Here is a 22,153-nt window from a genome sequence, read left to right on the forward strand (position 1 = left end):
AAGGAATTAAAATGTATACAAAAAAGTATTATAACGATTGCTTTAATATTATTAGTAATAGAAAGGCAAACATTATCATTCATTTGTCGTCAGCATTCAGCAAATACGCATTAATATAATTTAAACAAATCTTTGAATGACTAATGGACATTTAATTTCACAAACCTTGCAAACTTCGTCGGATCCAGTTGTGAGATCTTGTGAAGTGTGCATATGTATCCTGCATGATCGCGTGTTCTCTGTGTGACAGTCGGTCCGTGCAAATTGAATGCTGACAGGAGGAGAGTTCAGCTTCACTGGAGACGCACGATCGAAAAACTTTCAACTAAGTTAGTGATTTCAAATTATGCTGCACTTTATGCTTTTGCCCACTGTCATATTCATGTCATTTTCATTGCGTGCGGTATGTAAAATGAGTGTTACCTTGGCTTTATTTGAAAAAAATATATATATGATTCCCAATGCACACAAACTTCCCAGAATACTGAGTGCCCTGTTGGTTTTTTGTGAATTCTGAAAGGCTCAACAGTAGTCCAGGCATTGTGTGTGAGTACATATCTTTCTTTCCGTGCTGAAATATTCCCAATAATGAAGAAAAACATTATGACATTAATGTATAATTTATTGTATTCATTTATTTATAGTGTGAGTTATGAATGCATGAGTCCATCGCTTTCACTTCCATCATAGAAACTCTGGAAATTTTGACTGGCAGATTTTTTCAGGGCAAAGAAAAAAAATTCAGACAGACAAAGAGTAAAGTTATATGGCTTTATAGGAGGTTGTGGATGGACGGATCAGAGAAAAAAAAAATAATAATATATAGTCTTCTAAAGTATAAGTATGTTTATTTTACACAATTATTTTAATCCATTTTCAAATGATTTCAAATTTCTTAAATATAAATTTAAATAAATAAAATTATATCGGCTTTATATCGGCCATCGGCCTCCCTGCTTTCCAAGATATCGGCATCGGCATCGGCATCGGCTGTCAAAAAACCCATATCGGTCGACCACTAGTTCAGATATTAACATTTCACATATTAACATTACTGAAATGTGAGATTTTAAAATTTGTTCTCAGTTTACGTCCATTATGGTAATGAGAATTGTTTGCACAAAAAAACAACAAAAAAAAAATCCTAATTAAAATAAAAAATGTTACATAGTCTTATAATCTTAATGTAATCTTATTAATATAATTCTTGAATTTTACAATTCGTCTATGATTTTGGGGATTGAATATGACCCAGACTTTCTTGACAGGTTCACCTGAATATGTCGACACAGTTCTGACCCTTTGACTTTCCAGTCAGCGTCTCCATGTCCAGATCCTCCACCTTTTTACACCAAACAGATGTAACCTCATATTTTTGCCCCCCTTCATTTCATGCTCATCAGCACACACAGCTTGTTATCAGACAGATTTATTCAAATATTCACCACATTCGGCACAAACGGCTGCAATCTGCAGCATCAAAATTAATTGTAGTTTATCATATGATTTGCATTTTTTAATTATGCTGCAAGGCAAGAGAGAGTGGGAAAAGATTTGTTTGAGTGTTTGAGCCACTGTTGGCCTGAGTGCCATGAAAATAAAGAGTAAGAGGAGGGAATGTTCAGAGCTGTGGGAGGAAACAGCGTGGGATCACAGGAAGTCATGCAGCCACTGAAGCATGATGCTGCCTGGACACTCTCAGGGAAGCAGTCACGCAGGGTCAGTCTCTCGCATTGCGGAACAAAAATGTGACAGTAATGCACAAAAGTTCAGAGGAGATAGAGAAAGACAGAGTCAGGATGTTAAGAGATGGCATTTATGGTTCAAGCGCCATCTGTTACACACAAAGGAGCCAGTATGTTAATTATTAATCATTAACCAACCTCAGTTCCACCCACAGTCTTCTCAACTCAAAAAATAAAACACATTATTTAATTTACTGATTCATAAAAAAGTTGCCATTTCTGTCTAGCCTTTTTTTTGTTTGTTTTCAAGTGATTCTTTGCAAAGAATCAGAACAGTCAGTCAGGCCTATCTATCTGTCTGTCTTGCTATCTATCTATATGTCTGTCTGTCTGTCTTTCTATATCTATTGTTTTTCTGTCTATAAAACCTCAACTTCAAGAGTTTTTAACTTTAAAACAAAGCTTTGTCAAGCCAATATTTAAAGTTTGACTTTACAAAGTTGCTGTTATGGTTCAAATTAACAGTTATATGAATTTCTTCACAATTCATTGTAATTCTGCTTCTTTGCATTCAAATTTAAATTGCAATGCTGCATCCTGTATGCTGCCTCAATTCAAATTCAGGAAACAAATGGCATGCTCAATTCAGTTCTGAATGATACACAACCCTGGCACACATACACACATTATTTAAACAGTGAGCACATCTGTTTTTGAACTGTGCAAGTCTGGCAGATTGTGTTTAAATAAGTGTTGTTTTATCTGGAGTGTGTGTTCAAATACATTATGCCTTCACTCTTTTCTAAATCTCTGATACTGCGCATGGATTGTGGCGGCCCAACTGGCATTTAGAGCACCTGTGGAGGTGTGTGTATGAGCGTTTGTGTGTTCTGTGTTCCATCATGCAGTGCCGGACTACAAATGCCCACTGTCACCCCTATTTCAACCCCCATTACCCTGGGCAGAAGGGCCAGTAGAGTGTGTGAGGGCTCAGCAAATGAGTAAATGGAAGAGGGAGGGAGAGAGAAAGAGAGCTAAAAAGAATCAAACAGAGAAATAGAAAGCAAAAGAAGATCCCACCCTATTATTTTGGTCCGTATCTTGTTCTAACTGAGCAGTTATACAGATCCATGCACACATCTCTGTGCTTACATTCAGACACAGTATGTCGTCACTAAGCATTCATGTATTCAAAAAGCAGCAGTGCATTACTCCTGATGTTCAATTTATTCAGTATTGCATGAGCTCAAATTTGCTATATATAGGCCTATATATTTTTAGGCACATTGTTGCCATTTATAGCACCAAAATGTGGAGTCAGTCAAATGATGCCACACAGGTGGGCAACATGGTAGCAAAATAAGACCATCTGGGTCATTCCTGTAATGCAGTGCCTTTAAAACTCTGTAACTTGAATATGCTTGTGTTGTTATTCAAGGAGGAATTTCTGTAAAAGGCTATACCAAACTTTCAGAAATGTGCCCTGGCTAAGCTCAGCCACTTTATTCATTACTACAGTCAAAAGTCAATTTTGAGGTTTTCATAAAGCCCTTTAGTTAGTCTAAAATTATCTTTATTTGTATATTTTCTGAGAGGTGTACCTTGTTCTCTGCTCGCTTCTTGACGACTGGTGCTTCCCCTCAGCACAAGTTTGGTATAGTTTTAAAGCACAGCATTCCAGCATATGCACAGAATTACAGTATTTCAATATATCTGTCTTGGCGAGTATTCACGCAAACATAATCTGTTATGTCTTAAGTGAACATTTGGTTTACTGTTGGGGAAAAACATCTGATCTGTAACATTATATTCGATCCGTACATTACAGTAGGTCTTAATATATAGGTCATCTGTCTCATTAATGTTAATCAAACAATAAAAGAAAAGAGGGAATCACTCACTGCTCTTGATTGAACTGTTTCTGTAGTTTTAATAATCAGTTAATTTGTAGTGTATACACTAAATAGATTTTTACATTTGATTAGCCTATTTGTTTTTCATACTTGAATGCTTCTGTTTAGATGTAGATGATAAAAAAGTAATGTACTATTGAATTAGTTTTTTTTTCTCTTATATTTGTTCTATTGCTTATTTGCATCTTTGTTCTAATTATTAATAACAAAGATAAAATAAAAAATATCTATATTGTGATTACTAATATAGTAATTAATTATTATTAAGAAAATAAGTGGAGGAAAAGATGCGATGTTGCTATTTGATTTTGCTTTGAAACCTTCAGAAAACTTTAACTCGATTTTTCTCAAAATTGACTTTGCTGACTCTATCGACTTCAGACGGGTGTAGCTCAGTCATTTTTCGGTCGATTCCAACAAAGCATGCATCATTTTGAAGGTTTTTTTTAATAGAGATTGTGAAAATAGAAAATGTGAAAAATAACTTATTTTCAAAATTTGCTCATCGCGACTCATTTTGCCAGAACAGGTCACATTTGGCTGTTGTCATTAGTGATATCTGTAATTATATAAAACAAAATTAAATGTTTAAGCGTGAAATAAACCAGCTATTGCCTCAAAACATTATGTTTATGCTGTTGTTTTACCACCTGAAATTATATTGTCACTTCCTGAAGGATGATGTCATTAAGCAACTGGCTTATATAAAGAGAAATTACAAAATACTAACAGGATGGAAAGTGATATTAAGTGAGAAAATGATTGACTAAATTTAAATGCCCAAGAAAGCATGTTTTGTTTGAGACAATTAGGGAAAGAGAAAAAATGAAGAAACACATGGAATATTTTTTTATATATTTCCTGTTTTTCCATGTCAGAAGTTTCATATTGTAGCACCCGGGGACATGGCAAACACAGCAACATCTGCTCAAAGTACTATAATGATTTAAAATTCACCCCATGCTCCCTTAGTTGTGATATTCTGAGAAATTTAACTAGTGTGATTTCCATCTTTAGAAATTGTGTTTACTGTTTTATCCACTATGTTGAGACATATAACTGATGATAACTTGAAAATGTACATTACTGTAGGAATGACCCATCAGTTCAGTCTGTTGGTTTCCTATTCATTGGTTTCCAGAGCTGAAATACTTGCACACTTTATACAGACATTGTTTGTTCTGTTCAAATCCAGGCATTTAGAAAATGATCCAAAAATGTCAAATGTCAGAATGGGTATAATTTAATATTATGATGATATAAAATAATTGGTTGTGCTGTATTGCAAATGCAAATGATCTCTTTAAAGCCATTATAGGAAATGTCACCTAAGGTCTTCAATGCAGTTCAACAGGCATTGTGCACATATACACACAGACACACACACAGCCACAGAAGCTAATCAGAAAAGTGGGACCTTATTCTCCAGTCCAAATTTCTGCTGAGGATTCTTTTAAAGACAATTTTACAGAGGCGTACCCATACGTTTGAACAGGATAATGTGGCTGACAGAGCATAGAAATAATGATAATGAAGATAAATCTAAAGCAGAAGATGTTAGGGGGTGAAATCTCAGTAATGACCATGGTGGTTTTAATGGCTGCTCACAAAGCTCAGGCCAAAAAACAATTTAACAGTTATTTTAAGGTTCACAAGGAGATGTTGAGGCCAACTGACATGTTTGACCAAGAGGTTGCATTGTACTAGCAAATCATTTGACTGCTGTGAGAGATCTACTAAAGGTGATGTAATAAATCTAAACAGCCACAGATAATCTAATTTCCATAACTGACGCTCTTTGATGTGATGTTTTTGCACAGTCTATTTTGATGCTCTTTGAGGAATAATCCAAATATCTCTCTCTGCATTCTGTGTGTGAATGTGGACTGCATGCTAATAGTGTATAGAGGGGTTGGAATTGATTAAAAATTGTCATAATAATGGTTCACTTTGGGAGCAATTCTCTAAGAATGAATCGTGTGCCGCTGTTAGCACCATTTATTTCATTGTGCTGTTTGAGTTATGCAAATCAAGCAATGATTATACGCATGCTAAACTAACACAACTTTTAGTGAATTCGCCTCTTATGCTTTCAATAAAAATCAACATGAAAAATCGACATGAAGAATTGTTTCTAAGGCGTACATTTCAAGAACCTGTTTTAATGAAACACGAGCAGAATGAAATTCTGTGTAAATCATACGTAAAACTAGTTTTCTATGAATTGCCCAAATTTAGCATATTAATTAATTTATGAATGATTTGCAGAGAAATTCATTCTGCGTGTGGCAGAATGTATTTAATGCTTGCGAACAGATTAAAGAAGTGTGTTTGTAGTTGAAGGAAAACTGTTTGACAGATTCACTTTCGTTTAATCAGTCCTGAAAACATAAACGTCTACTTGTAATGCCCCTCTACAATGAAAAACATGGTGAAGTGTGTGTGTGTACCTGGTATTCACGATGTTATGGGGACCAAATGTCCCCACAAGGATAGTAATACCAGTAATTTTTTTCATTTTTTCGTCCCCATTAGGAAAACAGCTAATAAATCCTACCAAATGTATGAAGTTTTTTGAAAATCTGGTAACACTTTAGAATAGGGACCCATTCTCACTATTAACTAGTTGCTTATTAGCATGCATACTAGCTGTTTATTAGTACTTATAAAGCACATATCCTGCACATATCCTAATTCCATCCTACCCAATATTTAAACTTAACATCTACCTTACTAACTATTAATAAAAATGCTGCTAAATATTTTGTGTGAGGTGTAGGTTTAGGGGTAAGTTTAGAATAAGGGGATAGAAAATACAGTTTGTATAAAAACCATTACGCCTATGGAATGTCCCCATAAAACATGGAAACCATTGTGTGTGTGTGTGTGTGTGTTCATGGTTATTTTATTTATAGCAAATGAGGATCATGTCAAGTCACAGCTGTCATACTGTCAAGCTCTGAACTCCGTGACAGATAAATATACATTGTTAACTGTCTTTCCACGACCATAATCTGACCTCTCTTATCTCTCGTAGCAACCTCAGACTATCACACAGTACTTACGAATTCAGGTAGTGTTACAATATTCACAGAAATGCAGCAGAAAGGTCGTAGGTGAGAAGAGTAAGAAGAGTTTAGTGTATGTGCTCATGTATTTTTGAGAAGTGAGAATACAGCGAGAATACAGCCGTCTGAAAGCTGCACTTTCACAGGCAGTATATGGAGGAAGGCATCAAGGCACATCTGAGTTAAATGTTTGCGTAACATTCTGTCTACTAAGATGCCATCATCTTGTTTCTTCTTTTAGTTTTTTCTAGCCTATAATAAGACTTGAGAAAAGTGTCTGACAGAGTGGTTGAAAACTGTAAATTAGTTTCTACACTACCGTTCAAAGGTTTGGGGTTAGTAAGATGTTTTTCTATATATTTTTTAAGAAATTAATATTTTTAACCAGCAGGGACCCATTCAGTGGCTGACAAAAAATGACAGTAAAGATTTTTATATTGTTGCAAAAGAAAAATCAATTAAAAAAAAATTGAAAAGAATGTATTTAATGGTTGCGAACAGATTAAAGAAGTGTGTTTGTGGTTGAAGGAAAACTGTTTGACAGATTCACTTTCATTTAATCGGTACAGAAAACATAAACGTCTACGTGTAACGCCCCACTACAATGAAAAACATGATGAAGTGTGTGTGTGTACCTGGTATTCACGATGTTATGGGGACCAAATGTCCCCACAAGGATAGTAATACCAGTAATTTTTTTCATTTTTTCGTCCCCATTAGGAAAACAGCTAATAAATCCTACCAAATGTATGAAGTTTTTTGAAAATCTGGTAACACTTTAGAATAGGGACCCATTCTCACTATTAACTAGTTGCTTATTAGCATGCATACTAGCTGTTTATTAGTACTTATAAAGCACATATCCTGCACATATAAAAAAAAATTGTTCTTTTGAACTTTTTATTCATTCAAGAATCCAGAGAAATGTATCATGGTTTCTCCAAAACTATTATAGACAGCTTTTTTAGAAATAAGAAAAGTTTTTTGATCAACAAATCAGTATATTAGAATGATTTCAATAATAACTGCCCAAGAAGTAGGAGGTGCATTTGAAGGCATTGAATGTTCAATTATGGTGCCTTAAAAGCTGGATTGAAACCAGTTTCATGAGAAGGCGCCTTCATCCAGAAGTTTAACTGACTAGGCACCAGTGCAGCCAGGCCATTAGTTTCGGACTCTGCCATGTATTAGGCAGTTTCTACATGTGCTCTAGAGATATGCTTCTGTCTCTCTCTCTCTCTCTCTCTCTCTCTCTCTGTGTGTGTGTGTGTGTGTGTGTGTGTGTGTGTGTCACACTTTGATCAGTAAAGTTCCTGGTGACTTGGAGGCAGATTAAACCGTTTTTCCAAATTAGAGCATCCACTCACTCACCCTGTCTCAGCCATCCCTCCCCCTCTCTCTCTCTCTTTCTCTCTCTCTCTCTCTCTCTCTCTCTCTCGCTCGCTCTCTCTCTCTGCTATCTAAAGCGCTCACTTTCATTCTTACCCTGCTGTTATCAGACATTTGACTAAATAAGATCAGTGGTCAACTGCCAAATCAAATGTATTTTATGTTTTTTGTTTTGTTTTGCTATTTTTCTTACTTTCTTCTCTTCTTTACAGTGCCTACTGTCTTCTCTCACTGTTCAGCAGTTAACTTGCTAAACAATGCTAACTGATGGCATTATTGCAATCTCTTTCAATTATTTTAGTATTTTTATATGCTCTAGTATTTTTAAATTTGAAAAATTATTTTAAAAAATTACATTACATTTTAGTTTTGTTTTTTCCTCATTTATTATTTATATAATTTATTTGTTTTAGTTTTAGTATTTTAGTACTTTAACTTATAGCAGTCATTAGCAAGGAAACATTTCTAATTTTCATCTAATATTTATATTTTATTTTATATCAGCTGTATTTCAATGACCAAAAACAATTCATAATAGTTTTAGCTAACAATTATAATACTGCTTTCCATTAACAAATCTGTCTGTATTTTTCCTTTCCCCCTTTCTTCCATTTCTCCTCTACTTTACTGCAGGTTTTCTTAGCACAGGAGATCAGTCTGCTAAAGGGAACTATGGCCTGTTGGATCAAATCCAGGCCTTGCGTTGGCTGAATGAGAATATTGGACACTTCGGTGGCGACCCTGAACGGATCACTATCTTTGGCTCTGGGGCTGGAGCATCTTGTGTCAACCTACTCATCCTGTCCCACCACTCTGAGGGTAAGACAAATGCATGTGTTTGTCCATGTGTTAATGCTTTAACAGACTAATACTATCCCTGCACAGGTTTCCATCTCATTATTAATGCTGTGTGCATGCGTGTTACCTCACAAAATGTCTCACCGTCCTGTCCAACTCTGTTTTGTTGCATTGCTCGTCAAAAAAGTCCACCTTTACCCGCACCATCTTCGTCATCACTGTCATCCTCCCCTAACATCAGTCCTACAGCCCTCAGCTGTCAATCACACTAGGTAAGTCATGACAGTTGTTACTCTGGAGAAACCAATCATGTTATTTCCCTGTAAAGAGCCCAAGTCAACGGAAACAGGAACAGATAAACAAATAAAGGTTTGTAGGTAAGTGTTAAAGGGATAGTCCACCTAAAAATGAAAATTCTGTCATAATTTCCTCACTCTCATGTCGTTCTAAACCTGTATGACTTTTGTGGAACACAAAAGAACATATTCTGAAAAATTTTAGTTACTGAACACTTTCGGTCTCACCGACATCCATTGTATGGACAAAAAATAGAGTGAAGTCAAAGGGGATCAAAACTGTTTGGTTATCATTCTGCAAAATATCTTCTTGTGGTGTCTAGGTAAAAAATGCATACATATTTGGAATGACATCGGGGTGAGTAAGTTATGAATTTTCATTTTTGGGTGGACTATCCCTTTAAGATTAAGTAAGTGGATAACGTTCACTCAAGTGGAGCAAAGAAAAAAAACAACAAAGTGAGTTTTTGAGCACCGCTTAACTAAATTTCTGTCAGGACCACTATCATCGAAGATGATTGACACTTAGCATACAGTTTGGATTGGCACTATGGTTCTGTTCTGGGCCATCCATGCAGCCTATCATGAATGAGCAGGGAGAGCAGCAAAATCAGAATCAGATTTGGAATCAGAAAGAGTTTTATTGCCAAGTGTGTTTACACACACACAAGGAATTCATCTTGGTGTCAGGAGCTTCCAGTACAGAAAATACAAACATAGTGCAGACATACATATAATTTAAGGTAATAAAAACACTAATAATAAAGAGAATAGGCAATAAATTATAAATAACAATATAGCAATAACCCCCTTTGGGTAAACAGAACAGAAACAAATGCAGATATCATTAATGTTCTTAATGACATTTTAGTGTAACAACATTATTCAAGAAAAGGAGTCTGATTCAATGAGGAATATCAGACAGCCAAGTCCTGACTGTGATGAAAGGAGGAGTTGGGGATGGGGGAGGGTAATTTGTTCCTGAGCAAGCGATAAACCTGCTGAATAATACTGAATAGACCTTATATAGGAATGCCGCGATAGGCGTCGTATTCCTATAGGTAGACGTGGATCATCAGCTGATGCAAGCTTGACTCATGTGACCTGCCAGAACTAACGTTACGCTTGATGTCTGTTTGTGTGATTGTTTGGACAAGCTAGGTAAAGAGAAATGCACAGGCATGTTAGCAGAGACAAAGCTACAGTAGCCCCTTATTGATTTCCCTGGGAAAGGTAACATGCTCTTCAATAATTAAAAAGACAGAAAGAGAGGAAGGAGGGCAGAACAAGGAAAAGACGAGCCCTTCGGTAATATGTTTCTGCTTTGTTTGTAAAGTGTTTGTAAATGAAAAGGCTACAAGAGAATAATAGATTTACTGTTATTATTTCAATGCAAGATGGAATTAGTACAATGTTATCTCAGTAATCACTGAAAAATGGAGTTTGTGCCAAATCAAATCCTCATTTTCCTCTGTTCTCAGTTTTTTCATTGATGCAATTCCATCTGACACTGTGTTAAGCGCTACTGGAACTGACAGTAATTACATCCAATTAACAAGCCCCGGATATACTAACTATATAACATAACATTTAAATAACCATACTACAGTATACTTTCATATCACAGTTAAATGGCTACTTCTGGAAAATTGAGAATTGAAAATGTCCTGCAGTGTGACATGCTAAACTCTTTTAAGACTTTTAAAATTGTTTTAAACAGCATTTTGCTAATTAATATAAATGAAGATGTTATGATCTCATATTATTTTGAAACTATTATGAGGTATGTGTGCTTAAAAATTAATTTGTCACACCTCAGGACTACTGGAAATGATGAAAACCATTTCAAACCATTGATAATTTATGAAAAACTGATGGTGACCAGTTAGAGGGCACTTTCTAATATATATATTAGATCCATGACATGTTATGCGTCAACTACCCTTATATGTATAAACCAGGTATGTTATGTTATTATGTATGCAGCTTTCCTTCTGTGTAGTTAACAGCTTGTTATTGCTCCCTTCCGTCCCAGGCCTGTTTCAGAGAGCCATTGCTCAGAGTGGTTCAGCCATCTCCAGCTGGTCCATTAGCTACCAGCCCTTGAAGTACACTAAGATTCTGGCCCGTAAAGTGGGATGCACATATGGGGAGACCGCAGACCTGGTGGACTGTCTCCGCAAGAAAAATTTCAGAGAGTTGGTGGATCAGGACATCCAGCCTGCCCGCTACCATATTGCATTTGGACCTGTGGTGGACGGAGATGTTGTGCCAGATGACCCCGAGATCCTGATGCAGCAGGTGATTTTGATTACTGTTATTTGTGAAGATGGTTTCCAAGACTTATGTTCGTTTAAATTCAGCGTAGTCTATCAAACATTTCCAAGCCAAGGATTAGGTTTAAACTATGTCCAGTAAACCATCCAAACTACCTTTTAAACCAAATCTTAGTGAGGCTTCATGCACAGGATTTTGAATAAAGCTTGATCAGAACTACTTTTGTAAATGCAGACTGAATGTTCCATGAAAATGACACCATTTACTTTTGATATGCAATGATATGCTATCATGTTATATAACAATGTCAGATATGTGTGTGATTCTTCAATTAAGGTCAGTAAATTCTTAAATAATTTATACATTTATACTTTTTTTTTTTTTTTTATGAATGACATTTATAATCTTTAAATTTTCACTTATCATTTATTAAAAATATGAATAAAGACCAAAATAATTGGGTGTTTACAGGTGGAATTTTTATTAATTTAAAAATCTCTGGAATTTCAGAGAGAAAAGATGAAAAAAAAAGTGCAACGTAAAATTGCCCTGATGTTAACACCTTTTATGAATTCAGTTTTTCTTTAGAATAATTCTAGGGAACAAAGGTTGAAGAATGCCATATGTGTAAGAAATCAACAAATGACTGCTTTTACCTGCTGGTTACTTGCAATAAGTTTGTATGAGAATGTTAAATTCTTTCTCCACTAGGGGGAGTTCTTGAACTATGATCTTCTGATTGGTGTAAATCAAGGGGAGGGGCTGAAGTTTGTGGATGATGGGGGCACTGAGAGTGAAGAAGGGATTTCCGCTGCAGCTTTTGACTACACCATCTCCAACTTTGTGGATAACCTCTATGGATATCCTAAAGGTAAGATCTTAAGTCCCCTTTTTTATTTCACTTTTATTTTTATTGCCTGTTTTACAATTATCATTAGAAAGTAAACACTTAGGTTTCTATATCAGCATATTTCATATTAAATTGTGCCAGAGTTTGACAGTTTTATCAGGGTGAAAAAAAATGGATGTTTAGATTAAATTGTGAAATTAAAGCTTCTGAATACAGGTTTAATGCAGAGCAATCCTTGTAGTTCTTATGTTTATTTTGCCTAGTGAAGACTCAAGTCTGGTTGGGTAAACATCATTCTGACTTTTAAAGGGGTCATATGATGCTTTTTTAAAGATCATTATTTTGTGTATTTGGTGTAACAGAATATGTTGACATGCTTTAATGTTCAAAAAACACATTATTTTTCAAATACTGTACATTATTGTAGGTCCTCTATGCCCCGCCTCTCTCAAACGCTTAGTTTTCTGCAAAGTCCCTCCTTCCGACAAGCGCAGTCTGCTCTGATTGGCCAGCTGACCCAGTGCATTGTGATTGGCCGAACACCGCAAGCACTCGTCGGAAATGTAACGCCCCTTACCATAATCACGAGCCCCTGTCTCTCTCTCTCTCTCTCTCTCTCTCGTTGTGCGCTTGTGCGAATGGTGAGGGCGAGTGGAGCGCGTGGTGAGTGTGAGCGTTTTGTGCCATTGAGGCTTCTTTTTCAAACTTTCTTTTTTTTATGTTATATGAGTTTATTGATCTTTGTCTGTACTTTGTGTGTTGTGGCTGGGTGATACAAGGTTTGTTAAAATTTAGGGCGTTATACGCCGGTGTTTTTCAAGTGAGTTTGAATCTATTCTTCTGGCAAAATCAATTGGAAAAAAAGTGATGCAGTGTTGCTTGGAAAGTGGAAAGATAAAATACCAGATCTACCAGGTGGTTTAATATGGAAAAGGGATGGTTTTAAATATTTGGGAGTGTATTTGGGTGATGAAGCTACTGTGCAGAAAAATTGGGAAGGAGTAATTGAAAAGATAAAAGGTCGATTGGAAAGGTGGAAGTGGCTTAAATCAGCAATGTCGTACAGAGGAAGAACAATTATAATAAATAATTTGGTTGCGTCTTTTTTGTGGCATCGGTTGGCTTGTGTTGATCCACCAACCTATTTATTGGCAAAGATACAATCAATTTTAATAGATTTTTTCTGGGAAAAGTTTCATTGGGTAATACATAATATTTTGTATTTACCAAAAGAGGAAGGTGGACAAGGACTGGTCCATCTGCAAAGCAGGACTGCTGTTTTTCGATTACAGTTTTTGCAGAGATTTCTTAAGGATTCAGAAAATGTGAGTTGGAGAACAGTAACCAGTGTCATACTGAAATCTGTTCAAGGTTTGAACTTGGACAAATCCTTGTTTTTGATGGACCCTAATAAGATTGACACTTCATGTTTACCTGTTTTCTATCAAAACCTTTTTAAGGTTTGGAGATGTTTTAATGTGAAGAAGTCTGAAACTACAAACTCTTTATTTTGGTTGTTGGAAGAGCCACTGATAAATGGTGCAAGACTGGATGTAATAAGCACAAGCAGCACATTTACTGGACTTTTTATTCGAGCTGGAATCACAGTGTTAAAAAAACTTGCACTTTTGGCGGGAGCTGGACTAGCTAATGCTGAAGAAGTGACTGCTTGTGTGAAGATTAAATCAGTTCGAACAATGACTCAAATATTACAGAAGATGAGATCTGTTCTCACATCAGAGGAAGATAATATGCTCAAAGACTTTTGTGAAGGACTTATTTCTCCGAATGATATGGATTCCTTTCCTAAATTGTTTTTATCTCCCAATTTAAATGAGTATTCTGGAATTTTTCTGGAACTAAAGAACATATGTTTGGATTTTAATGATGTCAATGGAAAACAATTGTATAAGGCATGTGTAAAAATTTTTAACAAGAAAGGTTTAAATCAAAAAGTTGATACACCTTGGCGGAATGTTTTGGGATTAAATGAAAATGTTAGACCAGAGTGGAGAGCGTTATATAAGCCACCATTAACCAAAAAAACAGCTGACATTCATTGGAGGGTTTTACATGGAATAATCGCAGTTAATGCCTTTGTTTCTATTTTAAATCCTGATTCAAGTCATGATTGCCCTTTTTGCTCTGAAAGAGAGACTGTGTTTCATTGTTTTATATATTGTTTTAGGCTGAAACCTTTGTTTGAAATGTTAGAAAAACTTTTCAACTGTTTTAATGAAGTGTTTTCTGTACAGACTTTAATTTTTGGTTTTAAATATGTGAGAAAGAGACGTGATGAATGTCAGTTGTTAAATTTTGTACTTGGAAAAGCAAAAATGGCTATATACACTAGCAGGAGAAATCATATAGAACAGAGAAATGATAGCGATGTGTTAAGGGTGTTTAAAGTAATGGTGAAATCCAGAATTGTTGTTGATTTTCGATTTTATAAAATGATGAATAATTTAATGACGTTTGAATCTATATGGTGTTGTAGAGAAGCCTTATGCTCAGTTGTGAATGGAGAGTTGTGTTTTGTTTTAAGTTGGTAAATATTTGAGAATGGATTTTACTGTGAAGAAATAGCTAATGGTTGTTAATTTTATTGTAATAAAAGTTATTTGAAAAAGTCAAAAAAAAAGTCTCTCTCTCTCTCTCTCTGGCTCTCTCTCTCACAGACACACACACGCGCGCGCGCACACACACACACGATGCGCAAAACTCCGCATTTGAACAGTCGATAGCAAATACTTAAACTAGTAACAAAACAGTAGCTGATTCAGAAGCGCCAGATTGTCATAGCAAAGTCAGAATTACCTCCTCTCCTAGGTTCACGAAACGGTCGTCCATAAAATGCATTGCTGTTCTGTTGTAAGTAATCTTAAAGATTCCTAAATGCATCTACTTTCGGAAGGCCAAATAAAGTGCTTTTGCTTTCGCCTAGAAACACACAGCGTCTCCCTGACATGCTGCTTCAACACTAACTGCGGTTACTGAAACCACGCCTTCTTTCTTTGCGTGCACATTTGGGCGGCATTACGCAAATATTTCCACATAGTGAGGTAGATATGTGGGGGCGTGTTAGAACGAGCCGTTTTAGGGGGGCGTGGCAGAGTCTTAACTTTGATAAAGAATATCTCTTTGGTTTTGAGACTTTAGTCTTTGCAACTTCAGGGATCTTACCTATGCACAATCAGCTTGTAACACTCCAAAGAGAAAGGAAACCTTGAAATCGCATCATATGACCCCTTTAATGAGGCGCAATGCTGAGTACAGCAATAAAATTGGTACTAGGTATTCTGCTTACTCTTGATTAGGTGCTGTTGTTAACGTTTTCCGCCAGAGGGCGATAAAAGACCAGCAATATCCATCAGCATGCTATTTTATGTGACCTGTGATGTGGAGATTTTATACCTGGTATTTAATGTCCTATGGATGTGAGCTATCATATATATTGTTATTTTTACAAATAGCATGCATTCATGGGCGAATTTTCTCCACATTTTTTAGACAAACATATTCATACACACACTCAAATACAATTGCTCAAATGTTCAAATGCTCATTCACTTTCCTCCCACTCATTTTCTTGTCTGATCTTCCTTTACTGTAATTATTCTCTATCTTTTTGTAGGTAAAGACATCCTGAGGGAGACTATTAAGTTCATGTACACAGACTGGGCAGACCGAGACAATGGGGAAATGCGGCGCAAGACTCTCCTGGCATTATTCACTGATCACCAGTGGGTAGCGCCAGCCGTAGCTACTGCCAAGCTCCATGCAGAGTACCAGTCTCCCGTCTATTTCTACACCTTCTATCACCACTGCCAAACAGAGACTCGACCCGAATGGGCAGACGCTGCACACGGAGATGAGATACCATATGTTTTTGGTGTGCCCATGATTGGAGCAACAGACCTCTTCCCTTGCAACTTTTCCAAAAATGATGTCATGCTTAGCGCTGTGGTGATGACATACTGGACCAACTTTGCCAAGACCGGGTGGGTCTGAATATGCAAAATATTCTTTCTTTCTTTCTTTCTTTCTTTCTTTCTTTCATTCTTTCTTTAAATAGCTCAATTACAGGCATAACACATTTGTTTGAAATTACATTAAAATTAATTCTAAAAACGTTTTATTTCCTGACATTAAAATTGGGTCTGGATGATATGGCGAAAGATATTATCATGACATTTTTTTCCATATCATTCAGTGTTGATATATATCATGATATTAATTTCATGCAATTAATAGGGAAGGAAATTCCACATGTTTGTTAGACCTTGAAAATGAATGTAAACAAATAAGTTGTGTTTTATTTTTTTATGTTTTAAGTTTTATTTTTCTGGATTCTGTTTTTTATAAATTAATACATATTTTTCATTAAAAATGGTGTCTAATAAAATGAATTCAGAAAACTTTACCAATTCAATCAATCCTTCAAAACTGTAATCAAGTGGAAATATAACAATTAATTTACAACAACAAATTGCATTTTTATTTTGGGTAAAATAAGGTGCTGCACAACAGAATTTGTATGCAGTATTAATTAAAACATAGTTGAAAAAATATCTTGGTTGTATAATATTCATTCAAATCATATTCATATAATAATAATAATAATAATAATACTTTGAGAGGTACATTTTACTATACAATAATAAAATATTTCTGTCAAAACATTCAGGGTAAACCAAACCTTTATTTTGGCAGCTTGCCAAGAAGACCTTGAGTTGCAGTGTTCCGGATTGTCTAGATGTTGCCTAAATATTGAAAATTTCTCAAAAGTTTATTATCGATGTTGTGATTTTTTTCCCCCCAATAAATATCAATTATCACCTGGCCCAAATTCAAATTGCAGTTCTATATCCTGTTTTGAATTCAAATTTGTTTCCTGTTTCGAGAATTTAAAAAGGCTTCTCAATTTAAAAAGTCTTCTCAAGTTCTGAGTGGCTCACAATCTTGGTGTGGAATTCATTAAAATACCCTTTTGACACAAGATATCTATTTTCTCTAGGGATCCCAACCTGCCTGTTCCTCAGGACACCAAGTTCATCCACACCAAGCCCAACCGCTTTGAGGAAGTGATCTGGACCAAGTTCAACTCCAAAGACAAGCAGTATCTCCACATTGGCCTGAAGCCTCGCATCCGGGACAACTACCGAGCAAATAAGGTTGCCTTCTGGCTGGAACTGGTTCCTCACCTCCACAACCTTCACGAGGAGGTCTTCAGCACCGCCACAACCCGGCTGCCTCCAGGAACCGCCCGTACCCCAATCTGGAAGGGTCAGGGACCCCGTACGACACGCCATCCCATCCCAACCTTCCCTACAGAACTGGACCCAGATGGCTCAGAGCCCCCTCGATTTCCTCCCTTCCCAGGCGACACCCGGGACTATTCTACGGAGCTGAGCGTGACGGTAGCTGTTGGCGCATCGCTCCTCTTCCTCAACATCCTTGCCTTCGCCGCACTTTACTACAAGCGTGACAAACAGCACGAGATGCGACGGCACCGCTTATCCCCGCAACGAGGCGTACCTGTTAATGACTTAGCACACAGCCAAGAGGAAGAGATCATGTCCCTGCAAATGAAGCACTCGGAGCACGACGCCCACCACGATATGGAGCCATTGCGACCGCATGATATTTTACTCCCCGCATGCCCACCCGACTACACGTTGGCACTGAGGCGGGCACCCGACGATGTTCCGCTAATGACCCCTAATACTATCACCATGATTCCTAGCACCATCACCGGCATGCAACCCCTCCATGCCTTCAACACTTACCCTACAACCACCGGCCACAACAACACCTTACCCCACCCTCACTCCACCACCCGTGTATAGTAGAGCCCCCAAACGAGAGGACTAGCTCTCATACATATCCAGTTTTCTCTCTCTGTCCACCTTTTCAAGCTCCTAAACTTAAGATGCTCTCGGTTCAGCTGCCTAGAGCAGTGACAGCGCATCCTGTTGCCGTTCTCATAGACACAATCAAAGGTTTTGTAGAAATTGTGCACACTAGAGGAGCTCTGTTTATAGACTCTACGGTGAGCAACAGATTCGGTCGGCAGTGACTCATAACTTGCTGTTTGTTTTTCCACATTGTTTGTAAAGAAATGAGGCGTCAGTGATTGACTAAGCTGATCTGATGTCATGAGGGGCAATTATGACATTTTCCCACTTTTCTTCTTTCACTAAATTGGCGGAGTGCAGATTTCATCCATTCTTTTTGTCAGTCTCCTTTGTTATTCCATTACCAGCCCATCCCTGTCTGTCCGAATGTGATCTGTGTCCTTGGATTATGTTTTACATGAATCATAGGGGCATTCGATAAAAGACGGAAGCTGGATATGTTGTGTTTACCTGCAGTATAGTGTCAAGTATTAAATCATACCGTGTAACAAGAGACGCAGCGAATGAGAGAAAATGACAGCGTCTGACAGAAGACGAAATCAAAAGTGCCAACCTCCTCTGTTTGTGTCATTTTATCACACATATTTGACTTGGCTATGTGTTGTTTCTTAGGAAGATTTTTGTATGTATAAATATAAAGACAAATATATAAAAGAATGATATAAATATATATTTACATGGATTGCTCGGTGGGATCTATGCATGAAATATTTTAAAGCACCAAGAAGGACCCTGAGCTGTAAACTCCCACAGCTTATTTGCATTTTTTTAAGTTTGCTTGCTTAAAATGCCTACAATAGCCTTCTCCCCAGGGGTGTTTTCATCAGCATTAGCAAATGTAACATCCTCCTCAGTCTGACCACTCTATAGGACGGTATCCTCCCACCGCATCCAGAAAGAGAGCTATTGGCAATATTCTTTCAAATGATTTTTAACATTCATATGCAGTTGTTGGTGCTATTATTTGACCATCAACCATGTAGTGGCTCTACCAGAGCTATCTGTGATGGTCCGGACAGTTGCATAAATACAGCAAATAGCAAATGCACATGTAGCTTTGCATCTCTTTCACGGGCCTCTGCCCATTATTTAGCTTTTATTCGCATTATTTTTCGATCCAGTTGATGCTCTTACACCTCAGCCCATCTTTCTCTCTCTGTGGCCTCTCTAGTTCTATCTCTGTCCTTGCTCTTTCAGTTAAGCCAAGTTTAATAAGCATCTTTTTTGTGTATTTGTGCGTGGGCACAAATAAAGAGTGTGTTTTCTAGGCAATAGCTAGGTGTCCTGTACATTTGTGTTAATTTGAATGTGTGAGGGAAGAGAATATGTGACAGAGAGGCACAACAAGAGAGAGAAAAGTAGACTTCTGAGTTAGTTCAATTCTCATAACACAAAATTTGCAGATTCCTTCATCTGTGGCCCTCTGTCATTCCTTCAGAAAAACATACCTGGCTTTGGGCCATTTTACATACAAAATAGTTGTATGTTGTGCTAAAAAAGGAAAAGGCTGGAAGCACCTCATAATATCAGTTTGACCAACATCTCTACATATCTCACATCTATCTGCACCACACACCTGACCTTTTTGGTTATGACAAGCACAGCAAATAGTGGTTGCAGAAAACCAGATCTATATGTAGACAAATCTTACACATTGTTTCTCCAGAATACATGTTCAGGTTAAAGAACAAATGGCGCAGAATCACTGGACAGTAACTGTGGAATTAACACAATCACTTATGTTCTGTTCATGCCTTGTTAGTCATATTTTTCTACCACTGCTGTGTGTCACGGGAGGACGACCGTTTGAGTCAGGAAATGTCTCACTGTTGGCTCAGATTGCCAGTGTATTGAGTCTGAGATACCCAGGACCATCATGATGGAGCAAGAACCAATGCCAGTATGCTGCTCAATGTACTAAAACATGAACAGGCTTTACAAGCATTGCTGAGCAAACATACTGGAGGTTCAGTATGCCATGAAAACAGAACTTTATTCTGCGGTGTGGACTGAAAACAACAACAACTGGACAATAAACACACTTCAGTTGCAGATACATTCTGGAGATCCGAGAGTGTAGGTTGGACCTGTGGATATGTACCATCTGTGGACTTTTGTGTGGTTGTAGGTATAACTGAACTCCGTTTTAAACAAACTATAAGGAGTTGACTAGAGCTACGTACAAAACAACCTCAGTTCTAATAATCAATACTGTTTTAAGAGATGAGTTCAGACTCTTTTGTTATTTCTCTTGTTTGTTTTTGTACGCTCAACCACTAGAGTGTGATGTTGTGGTACATGCAGAATAAAGACTCTACATCCATTACGAGCCATTCATTGGGTATTCAGTTAGGCGTACAGTGAGAGAAGGATAAATAGAAATTAACTGTACATTTTTAAGTGAAAGAACAAATCAACTGAAAATATTTGTAAATATTCAATTACTTGTTTAATGTTTTGTTTTTTTCTGGTCTAATGAAATCTGAAATACTTTGTGACCAGGACAACAGGTGCAAGTTCTAATTCAGCCACCAGCAAAATTGATGAATCTCATTTGTTAAATTCACTTTCTGTTGCTTCATTTAGTTTTGAGATCTGTGGATGGAGATGATGTATTGCTCTTATATTTGAGCATAAAGAGATTGTGTATTATGTAGCATAACAATATTACTTGAATCATCAGCTAGTCATATTTCTGCACAAGTATGATTAGCTGGTCGTTTTAGATACAAAATCTGCCAGTTTACAAAAATCTTTAATATGGAGATGGACTGGAATGTCCAGTTTATTTAAGCAAAGGAAGCACTGGAAACCATGGAGGTTATGAGAAGTCTTTCATCTACCATGAACTTGTAGCATTGAATTCTTACCAAAAGGTGGTAGAGATTAACATCTAAAATAGGGGGAAAGTATTGTTTTATGGTCACATTTGTACACTTAAGTATACATTTTATTATTTTTGAATGAATTAAGCATCTAGCGAAATAATGCCAAATTAAAGATGGCATAAAGAGCGCGCAAGGATCTCAATATGTCAAGTCTGATGGTTTAAAGAAAACTGAATAAATTAAGCACATGTTGTTCCACTAAGAAAAAAAAAACACTTTTTACTGGGTCCTAAAGCAAATTTACACCTGTTGCCCTGTTTTACTATACATGTTCAGAATCAGAACGCCACACTTGATGAAAAATAAACATAATAATGGATTTTTTAAAAAGTAAAGTAAAAATATATAATTAAGGTGATGATATTTCTCTTTATTTAGAAGTTATTACACACTGTATGCTGTGACTCTGGGGAACATTAAAGAAATTCATAGCCAGACATCAGACTCTGTTTCCTTTTAATCAAACTGCTATACCTGAAGTGTATTTCCCAACAATAACTTTGATGGAAATGTCCTCTTTGACCAACAAGCATTACTGTAAATATTAGTCTTGTTTTCATTAACAGAATTGTCAACACTATCAGGAGATCAACATGTTCTATCCATCACTGGTGATTCACTTGTGTGCAAATAAGAAGCAAGGTTATTAGGAAAACGTTATTATAATAATCATTAAAGAAATTCATAGCTAGACATTAAAGGGGTCATATGATGCAATTTCAATTTTTCCTTTCTCTTTGGACTGTTACAAGCTCTTGGTGCATAAAGAAGATCTGTAAAGTTGCAAAGTCTAAAGTCTCAAATCCAAAGAGATATTCTTTATAAAAGTTAAGAGTCAGCCACGCCTACCTAAAACGGCTCGTTTTAACACGCCCCCACATACCTACGTCGCTCTGTGGGAAGATTTGCATAACGCCGCCCAAATGTTCACGCAAAGAAAGAAGGCGTAACTTTTATTCTCGCTGTAGTTTTGTTGTTTCCGCTGCCATGTCGTAAAGAAGCTGTGTGCTTCGTTGTAAAAGCGAAACTACTTTGTTTGGCCTTCCAGAAGAGGACGATATCTGCTTCGTC

The 22,153-nt window shown here is 36.8% G+C and overlaps 1 protein-coding gene across 4 annotated transcripts in view; it reads left to right on the plus strand.

Moving 5' to 3' along the window:
• LOC107659731 (neuroligin-2-like) overlaps positions 1–21,512 on the plus strand; it is a 188,474-nt gene extending 166,962 nt beyond the window's left edge. For all 4 annotated transcript variants that reach the window (XM_016448758.1, XM_016448759.1, XM_016448757.1 and 1 more), the window contains 5 exons: positions 8,689–8,874; positions 11,185–11,450; positions 12,138–12,297; positions 15,911–16,277; positions 17,294–21,512. In XM_016448758.1, the coding sequence (XP_016304244.1) occupies positions 8,689–8,874; positions 11,185–11,450; positions 12,138–12,297; positions 15,911–16,277; positions 17,294–18,125 (1,811 nt within the window). In that variant the 3' untranslated portion in view covers positions 18,126–21,512. The remainder of the gene's footprint in view (positions 1–8,688; positions 8,875–11,184; positions 11,451–12,137; positions 12,298–15,910; positions 16,278–17,293) is intronic.
• Positions 21,513–22,153: the final 641 nt, after the last annotated feature.

Source organism: Sinocyclocheilus anshuiensis, unplaced genomic scaffold, assembly GCF_001515605.1.
Source record: "Sinocyclocheilus anshuiensis isolate Anshui unplaced genomic scaffold, SAMN03320099.WGS_v1.1 scaffold960, whole genome shotgun sequence".
NCBI classification, from domain to species: domain Eukaryota; kingdom Metazoa; phylum Chordata; class Actinopteri; order Cypriniformes; family Cyprinidae; genus Sinocyclocheilus; species Sinocyclocheilus anshuiensis.